The sequence below is a fragment of the Pipra filicauda genome, unplaced genomic scaffold (assembly GCF_003945595.2).
Source record: "Pipra filicauda isolate LSUMZ 115617 unplaced genomic scaffold, ASM394559v2 scaffold65_size3143899_pilon, whole genome shotgun sequence".
Classification (NCBI taxonomy): Eukaryota; Metazoa; Chordata; class Aves; order Passeriformes; family Pipridae; genus Pipra; species Pipra filicauda.
Window position 1 is genome coordinate 798,629 of NW_024104820.1, and position 17,535 is coordinate 816,163.

The window sequence follows — 17,535 nt, forward strand, 5'->3', positions numbered from 1 at the left end:
AGGCAGAGGAACACTGCCTAGTAGGGAAAAAAAATCCACAAGTAGGTGTAAGTATTCATGGGTTTCTGAAGACTCAAACACCTATGGAGAATGTTCCTTTCTCATATTTTCAAGAATAGTGGAAGTGAACTGACTAAATGTCAGCATCTGCAGGGTAGATGTCTGCACCTAAGGTAGTTATCTGTATTTGAGGGAGTAAAATGGTAATTTATCTAATCCTAAAGGAGATGTCTCAAATAGGTCAGATGACTTATGGTGTAAAAGAGTCTGTTTCTCTCTACACTAATAAAAAGAACAAAAGAAGATGATAGATGTAAAAAAATTAGATGAAAAAAATCTTTCTCACACTTGGAGACAAAGCGTTAAAATATTTCTTCAAATGATGTAAGGAACAGCTAACACAGGTTTTCAGCTAAAAACTTAGTGGTCAGCTCTTCTGCAGAATTAGTAATGCACACTTTTCTTTCCCCCCTCCCCAGGAAAATAACAGAAAAAATATATATCCTGAAACAAAATGCCAGTGCACATGAAAGGTGATGGAAAAATGCTATCATGAGGAAAACGAAGGATAGCAAAGAGAGTTGGAGTGGTATCTGAGATATATCTTTTAGATATATGTGCTGTCTAAAAGCAAAAAAGTTATAGTGATGGTAGTTAAAGAAGGAGCTGAGTGACAAACGTGCTAGGAGCAAAACAGTATCACTTGCTAGGGGAGGTCCATTTCTTCAAAGATTACACTATGAACACAAGAATACTTTCCAATTTAGTTAAGAAAGATCAATTCTGGAGACCCCAAATATTTGAACCAAGAGACAGGACTGGTGACACAACTTGTTACTTTTGTCTTACCTCTATGAAGAAGAGACTGGCTGCTGACGTCGGATGATGATACATATAGACCGTCACGAGGATGGCTGCAGCCACAATAAGGACCAGGACTAGAATGCCAACAATTAAGCCAGCATGAAGTGTTCCACCTTTCTTCTCTGCCGCACTGTCATCTGTCGAAGCTGCACAAAAAGAACACTTAATAGCACAGTAATGTATGTCTTATCCGTTCCATTCCCCAGATGACAAATAAGCATTTGCTTTTTATGTGTTTCATGTACTTTGTTTTCTGCAGCCCAGGTTGGGAAAAGATATTAGATGTCTTTTTCCTACAACTCATAATCTTAATGGAAAGACATTTTCAAATGTTTTACTAATTCTGACAATAAAATTAACATCCTTCTTTTGAATATAACTTAGATGTTTTGAAGTTCCTAATTAACTTCATAATGAATTTTGCCTTGATTTTCTCATAAAATTATTGCAATTCATTCACAGACAAAACGTACTAATTGAATACATTTTGAACCTTGTATTTTTTTTAAATGTTCAAGTTGAGACATGTTACTAACCCTTTTGAGATCTAACTATTAAACACATTCTGAAAGCCTTATTCATTAGCTTGTATGGGAGTTTGGAACCACCTTGTACAACTGAATCAGACAGTGGAAAGTGCAACAGATGGATGCTAAATGATCCTGCAATATTCTAATCTTGGTTTGAATGGAACACTCATCATACTGAAGTATTAAAGAAGTATTACAGAAGACCATCCATTTACTAAACTTCTTACCATCAGGAGAAAAGAGAGCTGTCTCTGTCACACAAACAACTTGTCAGCAGTGCTTCCAAATAAGTGACTGAAAGTCTTTTAACAACACTTTAACCTTTGTGGAAACAGTCTCTCAATATATCAATCAACACCTGTAGAACTGCTTGTTCTTCAGCATACTCTTGCATAAAAGAAGAATTACTGTACTGCCCACTTCTGCAGGCAAAAGGGCCATTCAGAAGTCCTAGGTTTAAGAAACACCAGAAGAACACTGGTAATTTGACTTCACAAACTTACATCATTCTCCTAATATTCCCACTGCTTTCTGCTGTTCCGAAAATCCTTCTAATCACCTCTATGCCTTATTCCATACAGCACCTATCTCTGGTCTTGCTTATGAGAAATTTTCTTTCAATTCCACTTTTAAATTTCCTCTCACTATGCTTGTTTGCCAAGCTGACTATAAGGAAAACTGTTGATTTCTTCAGTCATCCTTTTTGCTGTGCCATCCCCCTGAACTGTTTGTTTGGTAGTCTTAGAGTTCTGTGTTCTTTGAGGTCAGGGACTCCCTTTTATTTGTTCTCTGAAGACAGATATTGAGTTAAGGGTACCACTTCAAGTTACGTGTTATTGTTATTAATAGTAACAACAACTATAAAACCAGCAGTAGCAATAACTGTACATGGTTTTTTACCATTCATCAGATTGGAGTAGAGCACTCCATGCTAATGTTAATAAAGAGAATATAATAGAAATATAATGGAAACTAATAGAAGAAAGGTATATTGATCCAGGTAGTGTTAAATGCCTTGCATGAAGAGCAATAAAAGAAAATAGGAACAGTTAATCTCAGTGTAACAGCTCATGCATCCACATATGGCAGCACTTTTCTCACCAGACCAAGGAAGTCCGCATGTCTCATCATCCAGTGGGTTGCATGGCACCATTGCAATAATAGGGAGAAAAGGAAAATGAAGATGCCTTATTTTAGCCAAGACATAGTTCTAACTATTACTCCAGGTAATAGTTGCTATTCTGTGGGGGTAGTGAAGGGATTCATGTACATTTGCTTTTGTCCCTGTTTCCTCAATCTTGATTCGGAAGAGGAAAAACCTCAGTGTTGCTCTGTTCTTTTCCATAAAGTCAGTGACAGCTTATGGAGTAAGGACCTGAGTAACAGAGTCAGAAGATAAAGATTCCAGTAACTTGAGAGGCTAAAGTATGATGTGGGAAGCATTAATGAATCTAATAAAAAGTTGCAAGCATGATCCCCATTCAGGTATGGCCTAATTCTGAAGCTATCTTTCTTTTTACTGCAAACTTCATGAGTACCTGTCCACACAGGAACTTCATCTTTAATTGTGCTGACTCTGAACATCAAGTTTGAGCTTAGGCATAAACAAGTCCCAAGAACCAGGCTTCTCCCTGCCTAAATCCTAGAAAGGGATTTACTTAGCTTTCTTAAAGCTTAGTTCACACAAAGGTATATAGGAGCTTTTGAAAAAGAAAAGTAGTGTCAGCCCTATTTGATTTTATCTTATTTAAAAATTTTTTTTCAACACAGTACATACAGTAAAAATTGCCAGGCCATTCTTTTACACTGAAGTGAAAGAATGAAGATATTGCCTAGAATCTGGAGGATCTATTTTCAAATTTTCAAAATTCTCACCCAAAGGGTCCTTGAAACACTTGCTAGTATTTGTAGCACTATATAGCAAAGGATGTAAGATTCACGAAGGAGACAGGAAAGAAAGGTGACCTGAAAAAAGGTTCCTCTTACTTTCAGATAGCAGAGCCTTTTATTTGATGTAGCCATTAATAGTCACTTTGTCCGAGAATAGATGAATCTATAGAAGTCTTAGTTTCTGTTCATGCAGTGTAACAATCTTTAGTACTTGTACATATATTTCAAATCACCATACAAACGGAAATTAAGCAACTGAAAGGCCATCAGGAAAGGCCTGCTTGATTGTACATCCTCTGGGTTGGGCTATTAATTCCCAGTCATGAGCAGTTAGTTGTGTGAGTCACCCTACTGAAAAGTAACTGCCCCCCAAAAGGAGCAGAGGATTCATATCTTGTTTGTCTCATAATTGTCTTTTTGACAGCTTCATAGTCTTCACTTCAATGTCATATATCAGTGCATCACAAACTGCTTTGTCATTGTACCCATTTTCAGGCCGATTTGCACTAAATGAGCAATTCCTATTGTTACTATTTTATGATTGAAGGCAGAACATCATGTTCTGCATATTAAAAAATGCTGGACTTCAGCAAAGGTCCTAAGCACTCTGTAAAGGTCATCAGTTTAATCCCTTTTGATCTGATATTTTCTCAGCTTTTAGCACCCGGCTTTGCAAACTAGAACACTGTCTCTTCCAAATAACACAGGTGACAACTGCCTGCCTAGATTTCTAATAGTCTAGGGTGGAGCACTGTGTGGACATCAGGGCAGTGATCAGAATGCCAAATGCAAAAAATAATGAAATAAAAGAAATGCTTTTCTTAAATTACAACAAGTGTAAGTAACTTGTAATTTCCATAATCAAGTTCAGTCCATTGACCCCCAGGGCTCAAATACTCATGAGAAATTGATTTCACTTTCTTTGCACAGAGACAATAAACAGTGTTGTCAACTTTGAAAATACTCTTTGCTGCAAAATCAGCTGCCAGTTCTTTTAAAAGCCACCAAGGGAAACAGATGAAAAAACAAGGGTTCAGAAACCTTTTCAGGTGTAGAAATCTTACTAAGATTATCACAGCACATCTGCTGTTCCAGATAAGGCTAAACCCACAGGAGGCTTTTGACCAATCCTTTCCCAAAAGGAGTATTCTCAATGGAACTCTCCCCAAACTTTCCTTGTCTTGTGCTCAGAAAGCAATTGTTACATACAATATATTCTATATTTATAACTTCTCCTCAAATTCTTAGATGCACAAAACTTTTAAGCAGAAGGAGCATATTAACATCTCCAAGGTCAGTCTGCTTCTCAGTAGGTGCTGAATTACAGGACAGAAACAGCAAGTAGCTTTTTTCCCTGATATAAAGGCACAGAATCCAAAAATGAAATAACTACTCTCTTGCTGGAATTCTGTTTAAAAAACAAAAGTGAAAACACAATAAAAATATTTTCATTGTTTGCAAAATAAACACAAATACTATATCATATTTGATTTAAAATTACTGTATTGTGTCTCTAGTTACTGCTGGCTTAGCTTCTTTTGGAGTAGGAGAACAAAAAACCTTAAGGAATTATGAAAGAAAATGTTGTCATGGCCCATGGGGACTGTAACACTGACTTTAACAGAACAAAGTGTGTACAAACTGGGACTGCTTTAGAGTGTTTGTAAACACATTGTGGATACTTTCTCAACATTATTTTTCTCACAATTGCATGTTAACCATTGAGATCTGCAAAATAATGAAACACGTTGTTTTACATTATCTAAATCTAAGGATTACAAATAGTTTCTACTGTGATAGTTTTAGATATGAGAAAACAAAGTTGTGATACATACATTTACACCTCTTATGATATGAGATGGAAAAGGGTTTAATTTCCAGAGATTAATATCTCTGTCTGTGAGAGCAGAGATACGAAAAAGTTCTACAGGAAAACTGAGGAAAAATAGACGAACTTCTGGTACTTCCTGTCTAGAAAATTTCCTTTATGTGAAGTGACGTGGAACAAAAGGCAAATGAGAGAAAAAAAAGGGGAGATATATTTGCATGAACTTGGAAAATAACATTTTGTTTTTCCCTGTAAAACCCATGTAATTCCTTTTTACTCTTGCATTTTGGCAAAAATAATCTGGAAAAACATAATTGGAATTGAACTTCAAATTCAAAGTCACTTATATACACATGCATCTTTAAGGGATAAAATAAGGGATACCTTATATGACTCTCCTGACTGACACAGAACACCAGGGATATAAGTGATTTAAATAGCAGAAACCAGCCTAAAGATGATAACTCAGTACTGAGCTTTGTTCTTTTCTCCCCTCTTTTTATAAGAAGAACAAATTTTCAGGGAAAACCCCTGAATTTGTCACAAAGACATAGGGAAGGACCCCTACAATTTCTTCTCATATAGGAATGTTTTGTGATAAAATGAGTATTTGCTGTTAGGTCATGTGGAAGCAATTAGATGAATTTTTAATGTCCATCAAAACCCATGAATTTTTTAGCTGTTTGGTCAGATGAATATGAAACTAGGTATGAGAACACCTATGCAGCACTACTGGTATAGAAATTCTGGTTTAGTAAGTTGTCAGTGTTTCTGGCATGGTCTTAGTTTTATGGCAAAATTGGTCTGGGCACAAGTGCATGAAAACAGCTCCTACATATGAAGCAGACTGGAAAAACATATAGGTATAACCACAGTCAGGTGTAACCATGTCTACAGTACAGACTTACCTATTCTTTTACTCTTATTACTTATGAGTATGCTCTAAATAGATGATTAATCAATACAGAAACAGAATGTGTGATAGTATTTTCAGAGTCTCCACACAAACATGACATTTTTCAATAGTTGTAAACTGCAGAACTCCCCTTGCAATGTACATATTAGGTAATGACTGTTTTGGAGTTGATCATGATTTTGAAACTGTAGCATGTCCAGCTTAATAAAAATACATTAATTGATTTTATTGATTAAAGTAGGTTGTGCCATATTATTAATGCTAATACAAAATGAGTATCTTATTCTTACATAAACCCCACTATCCTTCAAATACCAGCTTAGGAAATTCAGCTATGCTTATATATTATTATTATTACTATTACTGTGAAATTATTATAGAATCACAGAAACTTGATTATCCTTAAAGAATGCAGCATTTAGGTAACTTCAGACTCACTGTGACAACACAATCTGACTTTGATGTCATCAGAGACTGCAAGTTTTGTAACTCATTCTGTAAAAAATATCTCAGTCTAAAGTCTTGACTTGTGGATGGGTTTGAGATATACTGAAAGCTGATTTCTTAGCTGCGCATTTCTACTTCTTGGTTGGGTTCTGGGTACTACATTTGATAGTTATACAAAACTGATATATAAACAAAGGCATGTACTGCTTAGGAGAGATGCTATTTGAGATATCAGAAATCTATGATAATGTATACTTGACTTTTTTTAAGTCATCTAAGCAATTTTCAACCCTTTCCAAGACTTAGTCCATGGTAATAAAACTGTCTGCCAGTGACAGTGCTAGAACATTCTGACTTTGGGCAAATCAGCTGAATCTGTCAGGTCAAGCCCATCTCTGCTCACTACTATCCAGTGCCTGTCTGATACTCTATGTTACCTGTGCTAACCTCTTCCAACCATCCTTACTAACAGAACAGTTCATCTTCCATAACCATCTTTGGATCATTATTAATCTGGTTCCAGCCATCCAGGAACTTCAGGGTGTTTGAGAGCTGTTTCTATGTGAGAAATTTCTACAAGTCTTTTAACACCTCCTCTCCATATGTTTGTTCAATTTTTTGGTCAGCCAAAGAGCAGAAACTTTCTCTTGCTGCCTGATCTGGGCCTGCAACTACAGATCCAAGTTCACTCCAGCAGCCCTCCACCCTATTGCCTATGTAATTTCTACCCTGAAAGCTGCATCACTACTATTTACATGACTGTGGGTTTGAGTTAATAGGCTCCTGCAAAAAGGGAGGACATAGGATTTAGGACAGCTGAACACATAGGGTTACAGCTTACAGTGAGCGCAATAGAGCCACTGAATTTTTCCCCTTTTCTGGGCCTCCATTTACATCTGGAATGTGAATCTACCAGGAGGCTCCTTGTTTTATGGAGCAGGTATATGGTTCTCCAAACCTAAGCTTTTTCTTGTACATAATGCAGATTTCTGAAAAGATGATTAATGACCTACATATAGTAACTGTGGGAGGGAATAAGGGAAGGAGTACAGGGAAGGAATAACGGAAGTACACTTGGAAGGAGGCTCAGAGGAATATCCATAAAAATTTTCTCTCTACCTCTTTTAAGAATAGCATGCTCTGGGGTTCTCAACTTCACAGTAACGGTGTGTGATTTTCCTGAATTGTGGATTCATTACCTTAGCATTTGTTAACATTTTGAGGTTAAACCACTGTTACACTTTACGTAATTTCATGATGATTTATTCAGTTATGGCTTAGCTAATGCTTTAAAAATTGATTTCCAGTTGCATGTAAAAAGTGAAAGGTGGTCTTTGAGTGAGAATATTAGGAACTGTAACCCACAGATTCTGAATTCAGTATCTGGCTGTGCTATCAATATTTTGCAGGACCCAGGGCAACTCAGTAAGTCTCTCCAAGATTGATCAACTTCTTAGTGTAGTAAATTGATGAAAGCACATTAATATCAAATCCCTCTGTTCATAGGATGACAGCACTCTAAATGTGTTAGGTAAGGGCTTTCATTCTTCTTCTCTAAAATATGATATAATGCTACAACTGTTTTCATCTGTATTAGTTTTATTTTGAATTGCTTGAGGCCATGGAAGCCATTACAATACTTAGTAGCATCAAGAAGGGGTCATTATGTAGCTCAATATTGTACCATGGAGGACTGCAATGTTTGGCCTGGAAAGGTAGCTGACTCAAATCCAGATAAGCAAAAAGTTACCAGATTTTAAGAATTTTGATTCAGTCAGTCCATTGACTCCACTTGACCGTATTGCAAGCAAACACAAGACAATAGCATCAAGCAGGCAGTTCCTCTCTAAAGCTGTGTCTAATGTTTGCAGAGTTACACACCCCTGTGCCCACCACACCTTTTGGAGACAGAACAATTTCAGGTACTTCAGTGCAAAACGTCCAGCTCTTATTAACCTTCTTTCACTGGACCTTCACAGTTACCCCTGCACACTGATGTCAAAGATGAGTAAGTAGTGCAGAGGAGACTGCAAGAGGTTTCTGGCAGCAAATACTGGGTTAACACTATGTGGAATAGGCAGTTAGAAAGAGAGATCACAGGAGCTTTGTGTGCCCTAACTGTCACACTGTGACACCAACAGGAGCAGATGATAAGATGATAAGATAAAACATTAAGTAATGCAGCCTTGCATTAAAAGGTTATCCAGTTATTTACATGTAGCCCTCCTTAACATCTGCATTTAGAGCTACATGGGGTTTTCATATTAAGCCTTGAGCGTGTACAAAGTCCACAAAATTAATATGTTTAAGAAAATCAGCTGTGTGCCTTTACAGCAAAATCCTGGCAACTGTAAGAGTAGATACCATATATCATTTTATATCTGGCTTGGGTCTGCATATTAGTAATTTGTTATTGAGTTTCCTAATCCCTCAAGCTCAAATTGAACTCTCTATATAGCATTAATGTTAATCCTGTCCATCACTGATGTTAGGATCTAGACCATCTTTGAAAATGTCCGCAAGAGAGTGAAAGTAGCAGGACACAGGCATTTCCTAGCACTACTGCTGGGATGAACTTGTTCACAAATAAATAAAATAGCTTTCTCCCTCAGGTAGGTTTTTTTTTTTTTGCACAGTTTTCCTTTTTTTGAAACAGTCATTTCTGTACATTTTGACGAATGAGAAGTGTAGCATTTTGTCCAACACCTGCTACCCAAGAGACAAAGACTTTTCTTTTGAGTTTTAAAGCTGAAGGACTGCGAGGGACTCATTGCAATCAAATCATCACAACAAATTGTCTAAAAAGGTCAAATAAAATGTCTAGATGTGCTGGCCAATCATCTAAATCATCCACCAAAGAGTTCTCAAGAAGAAAATACTACATTACTGGCTAGCCACAGCCAATTGCTCACAATTTTTATGAAAAATTAGGCTTTTAAACTGTTTAGTTGGCTGTGTTGTATTTCAAGAAAAATTAAAAAAAAAATAGAATCTGCAATTAATAAAAAAATGTACTTTTTTAGTGCTGGATATATCTTAAAACTTATAAAAGGCATTTTATTTTAAGGACAACCAAGATACAACAAAAATTGTGATGGCATGCCAGCAGTATTTTAAAATGGTTTAGGCATGTATGCAATAGGCATCTGTCCTGCCTGTAAAGAAAGAGAAACACACAAATTTGAAATGTACATTAAGATATGCCACAAAAGATTGTGGGTGAATAACAGGACAGTTGCAAGTGATTTTCACACATAATTGAAAGATCAAATCAGTATGACCAGAATACAAGACTTAATTTAAATTTAGTTATTGATTTATAATATTTGGTTTCAAAAGTTTCAGGCAGAGGTGAGATGCAGAATTTCTATGGAATCCTTTTGTTGTACCTAACTAGATATTGACTGCTATCACCCAAGGATACATCAAACTATAGGCAATCATTGATCCAATATAGCTTTGGTTTTCTATTTTAAAAGGTTCCCTTTCATTAGAGTTTTAAAGGATTTAGTGTGAGAAAGTAAAGACCCTGTATTCGTGACCTGGAATAATCTACTCTTTATGAAAGGCTAACAAAGTATAGAGAATCAAAGAATGTGCCTGCGGCTGCAGAGGTTTTATCTGAGTCTAATCTAGGGGTCACTGGAAAATTCAATGCATAATTGAAGATTCATCAAAAAGAACTTCTCAGATTAAAAGCTACGTTTACTGTGTGAATGAGAAATCCTGGAGTGTTGCTTTGCTTTTGTGTTGTTTGAAGTAATTTTCATTTTTTTTTTAAATTTCAAGAATAAAAGAAGCAGCTCAAGGAAAATGAATAATCACATCAGGTGTTGGTTTGTCCTCCTAAAATGTAGCAGCTTTCTCAGTGGACATGAATGTTCTATATTTAAGATAACTAATACTACAAACCCTACATCTCACTCTACCAAGTAGGCCACAGTCATCTATCACTTTCTCTAGTATTCCACATTTTGTTTACTTTTACGGAGTTTTTCTTTTCAGATCTTGGTCAAAGAGTAGACAAGTCAAAAAATAATCCTGTTGCAATTCCCGAACTGAAAGAAACTTGGATGTGTTTTATAAACCCTAATTTTTAAATTGTTTTTTATATATCAGCATACTATTTTGAGCTGTGTTTGAGATGCATATGATGGAGAGCTGCCTAGTCCCAGGTTCACCACCTGCCATGGGGCATTGGCTCGTGGGGCAGAGCGTGGGCACAGTTCAGCTGGGAATATACCTCCTGTACAGAGCAGAACAGGAGAGTGAAGTGCTGACTATTGACCTTTAAGAGCACTGAAGCACTTTTCACAACAAAATAATAATTTCATTTCCAGAAGAATAAGAGAAAGAATGTTCAGGGACATTCCTATAGAGAAAATGCCTAAAAGTACTACCCTGAACTTACAGATCACCTTATTCCAAGGGATCACTTATGTGTTAAAGCAATGTCAAACAGCAGCACCACCAACAAATGGACAATTCAATGCCCAGTACAGCATGTGACCAGCTATTATGTGACCGCTAACCTGTAGTTAGTGACAGTAAAGTGGTAAGGAAGTGGATGACAACTACCTCCTGTGGAGTGAAAAGATCTCTAATTTGAGGGAAGGAGAAAACAATGGCTGAATGTGACTGAAAAATACCAAGAGGAAAACAGACCAACTTGCTAAGTTGCCTCTGCACTCTGTTTTTTCAAAACTTGAATAATTCTCTGTGAGGGTCCTGAGAAACCACTACACCCCACCTTTCTGGACTGCTGCACCTGGGACCTCTGCCCACCATACTGGCATCTCCATGTAAGCTCAGGTCCAAACTTAAGTTACATTGTAGATGAACCTGTATTCAGTCCCATCTTTGATCTTGTCTCCTGGACCAATGCTGAAGGTAGCTTGTCTCCAGTCCTGCCCATGGGCCATGTCTCCGTGGATGGACCTTGGAGCTGTCTTTCCTTTTGCTACTGACCAGAATCTCTGTATGGACCTGGTTCGTCACCTCACTTCCTCTGGGACTGCTGATGGGTCCTGCCTGAGCTATGCTGTTGGTTGCTGTCCCTGGCCTGCTACCTTGCTGCTCCTTCGCTGCCTTGCCAACCTGGCTTCCTACCTTGACCCTGGGTCTGCACTGTTTCTGCAGACTCAGTTGAGGGTGACTAGACCATCACAGGGTTCACCACAGTTGCTTCCCCTGAGCTGCTGGACTGACCCTGCGCCCTGCCTGTGCCTGCTGCTATGCTTGGCTGCCTGTTCCCCTGACCCATGAGAGAAGCTTGGTGCTCCCTGCTTGGAAAGGCAATCAGAGCCAATAATATTCCCCTTTATATCAGTGGAAATATAATTTATTTCATTTTGCTGAAAAAATCATCCTCTGGTTTGATAGACCATTCTGAAGGCTGCAGAAATCAAGCCAAATCTTCTCTTCCACCTCATCAAGTTCTAGATTGGCAGTGAACACAGACACAGGTCTGTGTTCACAACCCAGTCCTGTTCTAACTAATAAGGGAAGGGAAATTCTCATCCACTTCAAAGCGAGAAGGAACAAACCTCAGGTCTCAGTCCTTGAACCAAAAAGAAGATGACAAAAGCTGTCCCTTGCAGAGCATATAACCAATAACTGTATTAGTACAGTTAAAAATTTACTTAATATGTCCATACATAGAAGTTAATTAAACCTGCTGGTTTTTTGTAGAATTATAAACAGAGTTGTAAATATTTAATTTTCCTAAGCAGTTTTGAAGCTTATTTGCCCTCCTTTTCTTTCACACAGATGTGGAAGGCTAAAGTCCTATGGGAGTCTGGTGAAAAACTATTTCTACAATCTGATTTTGATTAGTGAAGTTCAGTGGGGTTTAATTTGACAAATTACTGCCACTACTTACAGAAAAAATAAATCTCTTACCTCCATTATCTTTTAGGTGCAGTGCAATCTTGGTGTCATCTATAAAGGAAATTCAGAGTTAGTTGAAGGAAAATGCATTTTTCTAGGTCATGAGTCATTTTAGGAATCAGTTTCTAATATCAAAGAAATCCCACAGCTAGAAAATTATTTGGTACTCAACTCAATGAGAATTAGATTGTGGTGTTTCTTACGCTGAGCATTACCTCACCTCCTTACCACTAAAAAAATCATTTATGAGAGTGTACAGGAGGATTCAAAATACTGGTAAATAAGGGTACTAGAGTCTGTCTCATAATGTTTACAAATAATTCATTTATGTTATATGTTCATACATATCTTGAGCATTCTGTCATATTAAGGATTATATGACCCAACATATGATAATAAAGTAAGACAATGACTTAGTTCCTCTTCTGAGAATCATGAAAAAGTCTACCAATATTAAATCATATTTATTTCCATATTCCTCTTCTTCTTGTGAATTTTAATGAACAAAATGCCAGGGAATATTCCTTTTAATGCAGTCCAAATGCTGTACTGAATATTTCTAAACTTTTATTGGTGCAAACAAAACCAGACTTTCCTATCAGTAGATTCCCACTTTAAAATGCCTTCAGCTCAAATTTTCCTGTCAGAGGCCACTTGGAAAATTTGCCTGTACTTAGTACCTTTTCTTCTCTTAACATACAATGCCAACAGACAGATGCAAACACTTTTTATAGATCTTCTTTGATTGATCTGATCTAACTTTCCTGCCCAGTTGAATTTTCTCCCAAAGCAGGAAAGCAGGGTATCCCAAACCCAGAAAGGCAAGGTTTAAGTAGCCAGTGGAACAAGGATGAGAACTGACACACCATCGCTTACCCAGTTAATTCTGTTCAGAAGCCCAGAGAAACTATTTCACAACAACAACAGTGAGCACTACATGAAAAAAACAGTGTCAACTGACTGAAAAAAAGCAAACAGGCATATTTCAAAGACGTTTTTAATTTGGATTATCTATAATTTTCACTTGGCTAAATAGAATTCCTAAAGGAATTAAAAATCGATTAAATCTGTAGTGGGAGTTGCTTCACTAACTTTAATAGGGCTCTCTACTACTGCTATTTCAGCAGGTTTGGACTATGGCTTGATGGTAAAGGAATATGAAAAACTCATTGTAATCTCAGGTTTTCCAGAAGTCTGCCTGACTTGCCTTTGTTTCTCCAGCATCATCCCTTCCTCCAGCCCTCATCCCCTTGCACCTTACTATTGCAAGAGTGAGTTGCAAATTAAAACCTGTAGCAGATATCGCCTTGACTGCAATTTCCAACTCCTTCCGCTGCCTCAGAGAAAAAAGGTCAACACGAATACACATACTTAAAGGAAATAAATTTCTTTTTGACTTCTAAATGACTTGTTTGCACTATAGAATAATGCATTGTATACACGCCACCTTCTGTGGGCAGGCTAGTTGGAAGGTGGGAAGTGGTGGATCCCCTGGTGGTTGTTAAAACTCTGAACCTTGTGGTGGTTGGCAGAAGGGTGGTGGTGGAGTATGGAGGTGTTTCAGTTGTGTCTATATTCTTTTCACAGATCTTATCTTTTGCCTGTGGGGAAACAACAGAAACAAAGAAGAGAAAATTAAAGTGGAGACTGCCACTGAATGAAGAACTTAAGCATGGACAAACTGCCGGAATAAAGTGAATTATAATAGAAACCCTAAATCAAGAAATTTCAAGAGATTTTTCTTTTAATTTTCTTTTTTTTTTCTTTGAAGTACTCTACACTGCATTCAGTAACATGTATTTTTTTTCATTTATCTGTAAAATTTACAACTCTCAGTTGTTAATGACAAGGCTTCAAAGTCTTCCCAAATCTTCAAGCATGTTATTATTTTAACATCTAAGATTATAATTCATATTTTTACTCTTCTATAATGAAAGCTCACTGCCATCAATACAGGTGCCATAACATATGTTGAAAAGGATATGTGGGAATTAAACTGTAGCTCTTCATAGTGGACAATGTGTAGTTAAGTGGAACATTTAATTTGGTTTTGCATGCAGTTATCACAGAAGAACACACAAATATGTGTAAAATGTGTGCATGTATTCAGCCTATAGAATATTTATTTACTACAACAGAGCAAAACATTCACTATATGGCTATTAATTCTACATAATATTAAAATATCATGTATTATTTGTATCTATAATAATTATTATACAAAATATATTCTAAATAGAAACTATAATAATAATAATGAAGAAAATTATTGTAATATATTAGCACACTATAAATAATAGTCATCATCATCTAATAATTTAATTTTTATTTTCATGGGCAAATGTTTTGATACAAATCTTGAGTCTGTTTTTTGGGGTTTTTTTTTGGTTGTTTTTTTTTAAAAATTTCTGGACATTTTTAAAATTCTGCAGATGTAATGAATAATTTCTTTTATGGATCACACAGTTTTGCAGGAAAATACACCCAATCAACCTGCAGCAAATATGGGAACTGCACTTAACTCCTGCTGTCCTCATTCATTTTCATAAGAAGTAGCATCCCGCAAAGCCTGTTCATTTTATTGAGATCTGACTGTCAAAACCCAGTGGGCCCTGTCTTTCTTTTAATATGCACAGGTAGTTTATTATCCTTTGTTTCACCAAAAACAATATATTACATTAAAGAAAGGTATCAGTGCCTGCAGGATAACTATTCTTCAAATTTCTTTGTGTTTTTTCTTGAAAACTATAAAAATTTAGCTCAAAATATATATTACAAATAAAGAAACCCTGTTATGAGAATCCCCGCTATTCATCCTCTTTAGTGAAGGCATCTAAAATTAACCATTGTATGTTAATTATTGATCCTTCATTGAACTCTAGCAGTCAGCTCAGGCGTAACTCTGAAGATGCTAAGTAAGCTGTTGCTTCTACTCCAGAGCCTGAAAGCTGGACAGTGAACTGCAATCAAATAGACTGAAACTTTGCAAATTAATTTATTAGTTTCTCAGCTACACGAAGTGTATCGATAATTTCCTCTCAGATCGTGTACTGAACCTTGGAGCACTAGCTGGACTGAAATGAGAAAGGAAAAGCAGAATGGGATGCTACTGTCCTGCAGAAAGCATTTTTTGGGTAACTTCATTTACAAGCACAACTGAGTCCTAGCTAATTATAATTGGATTAAAGCCATACAAAGGTCATGTACTATAATAACACACACTCCCACTAACTTTTGTCTTATGTTCTTGAAGAGGTTGCTCTTCACAGAGATTTTGTTCTTAAATCAGCAGATTACAAACTGCAAAGCTGAAGCTTCAAGGCTATGTAACAAGGCAGCAAGTAGGATGCAGTTATTTTGCAATTACAGTTATAAGAAAAAAATAATTCTTCTTTGCTTCTACTGAGAATAAAACAGAATGTGCTTTTCTAACTAGACACTTGGGGCTTTGTTTTGCCCTGATTTTCACCTGACATTACACTTCAGAAGGCCTGTGTTGCTGAAACTCATGAGAAAATTTAGCTCCTTCAGCAAAAATTGAAAAATAACTGCTCTTTTTTTATGGTCATCAGGACATTAAAAGTGTCACAAATTAATTTGTTCCTATTACCACAATCCCCAAATGAGAAATAAGAAAAATGAAAAAAAACCCAAACCAACTCCCAAACTAAAGGTCCTTATAAAGGGAGGACACTGGAAAAGAAACACCAGCAGCATATTTATATATGTGTCTTGAAAACGAACTGCTCTGGTTTAGGAGTACCCCAAATAACTTTCAGAGGAGGTTTATAGTCTCTGTTTGACAGTCTGCCACTACCACAATCAGGTATCCTTCTCATCCTCTCACTGCCTCCTCATGAAAGGAAATCCAAATGCCCTGTAAGTTGGTTGTGAGGGCTTTTTAAATTTTTTTAAAATTTTTATTTTATCTCTTTGAATTCATCTGTGTAATGTCTTCTGTACTAAATGATTTGACCAGATTTCATAATCAAAATACAATGCCAGTTTTGCACTCAAAATTACTCTAGTTTTTTGAGGTGAGGAACATCACAGTTTCTTCCCCTTTCCCAGCAAATTCAGAGATCTAAAGGAAAATCAGCACAGGACACTGTTTTGGAGTAGGCTTTTTTTTTCTCCTTTTTTTTTGTTTGGTTTGTTTTGTTGTTTTTTGTTGTTAATTTAATTTTTAAAAGTTATTTAAAGTATTTTCTCAAGGATAAAAATTCAATTTATATCCATTTTATTCTACCAAATGGAGAGTGAAATTGTTCAGCCTATTCTTCTTTATTATGTATTATAGCATTTCCCCTGAATAATAAAGATAATTATAGAATGTCTTTGGCCTTGAAACCATGCTTCATAATCTGAAGAATTTAATCAAAAGCATCATATCTATATAAGTTTCCTCTGATGGGCTGAGGATGTAAACTACTCACATACCTCTTCAGGGCAGCCACTGTCTACCCAATCTTGCCGGTGACGGTCAAATCCACTGGAGCATCTTTAAATGATGAAATACATAGAAGTTGTTCCGATGGAAATCGGAGGAAAATAAGAATAAGAAAGGAAGGGAGAGGAACAGAAGAGAGTGACAGAAAGAATAAGTAAATGATGTGATTTAAAATTAATATGATTTGTCGTATCACTTTTATTCAAGATACTGTTTGTTACACTGAGTCACTCCTTTAATCCACTTTGAAAGGTACTTCAATGAATGAGGTTTTACTTTAAGTTTTTCAATCTATCTATAGCTTTTAAATAGGAGTATCTCCCTTCCACTGGCTAATTATTCTTAAGACTGCACTGACCCATAGCATTTTTAAGTTTGATGTCAACCATAGGGATGTAAATTGGTTTAATTATTTTTTGTCCAGAATTTGCCAGGAAAAATTAATCCCACAAAGGATGCAGTGAACCAGTCACTGTTTTTTCAGTCAAAGTGATCTGAGACATCAAAATACACATATACCAGTGTGATCAATGCTCACAGCTCCTCTGAACACTCTTCACGACAATTAGAGAATACCATACAGTTGCTTCTACCTCTTCACTAGATGCAGAAAAATTAAATTGTGTGCACATTTCTTATCAAATTAGGTGGGTTTAATAACCTGTCTACAATATTCTTTCTCATTTGCAATATGTAACAAAGAAATTTTTAAGAAACTTGT

General features: G+C 36.4%; 1 protein-coding gene across 1 annotated transcript in view; it reads right to left on the reverse strand.

Moving 5' to 3' along the window:
• The window catches only part of PLXDC2 (plexin domain containing 2), a 257,174-nt gene that overhangs the window by 12,064 nt on the left and 227,575 nt on the right, over positions 1–17,535 (reverse strand). Inside the window, exons 10-13 of the mRNA XM_027720564.2 lie at positions 16,805–16,865; positions 13,812–13,965; positions 12,377–12,415; positions 850–1,010 (exon numbers count right to left, since the gene is read on the reverse strand). Coding sequence (XP_027576365.1) covers positions 850–1,010; positions 12,377–12,415; positions 13,812–13,965; positions 16,805–16,865 — 415 coding nt within the window. The remainder of the gene's footprint in view (positions 1–849; positions 1,011–12,376; positions 12,416–13,811; positions 13,966–16,804; positions 16,866–17,535) is intronic.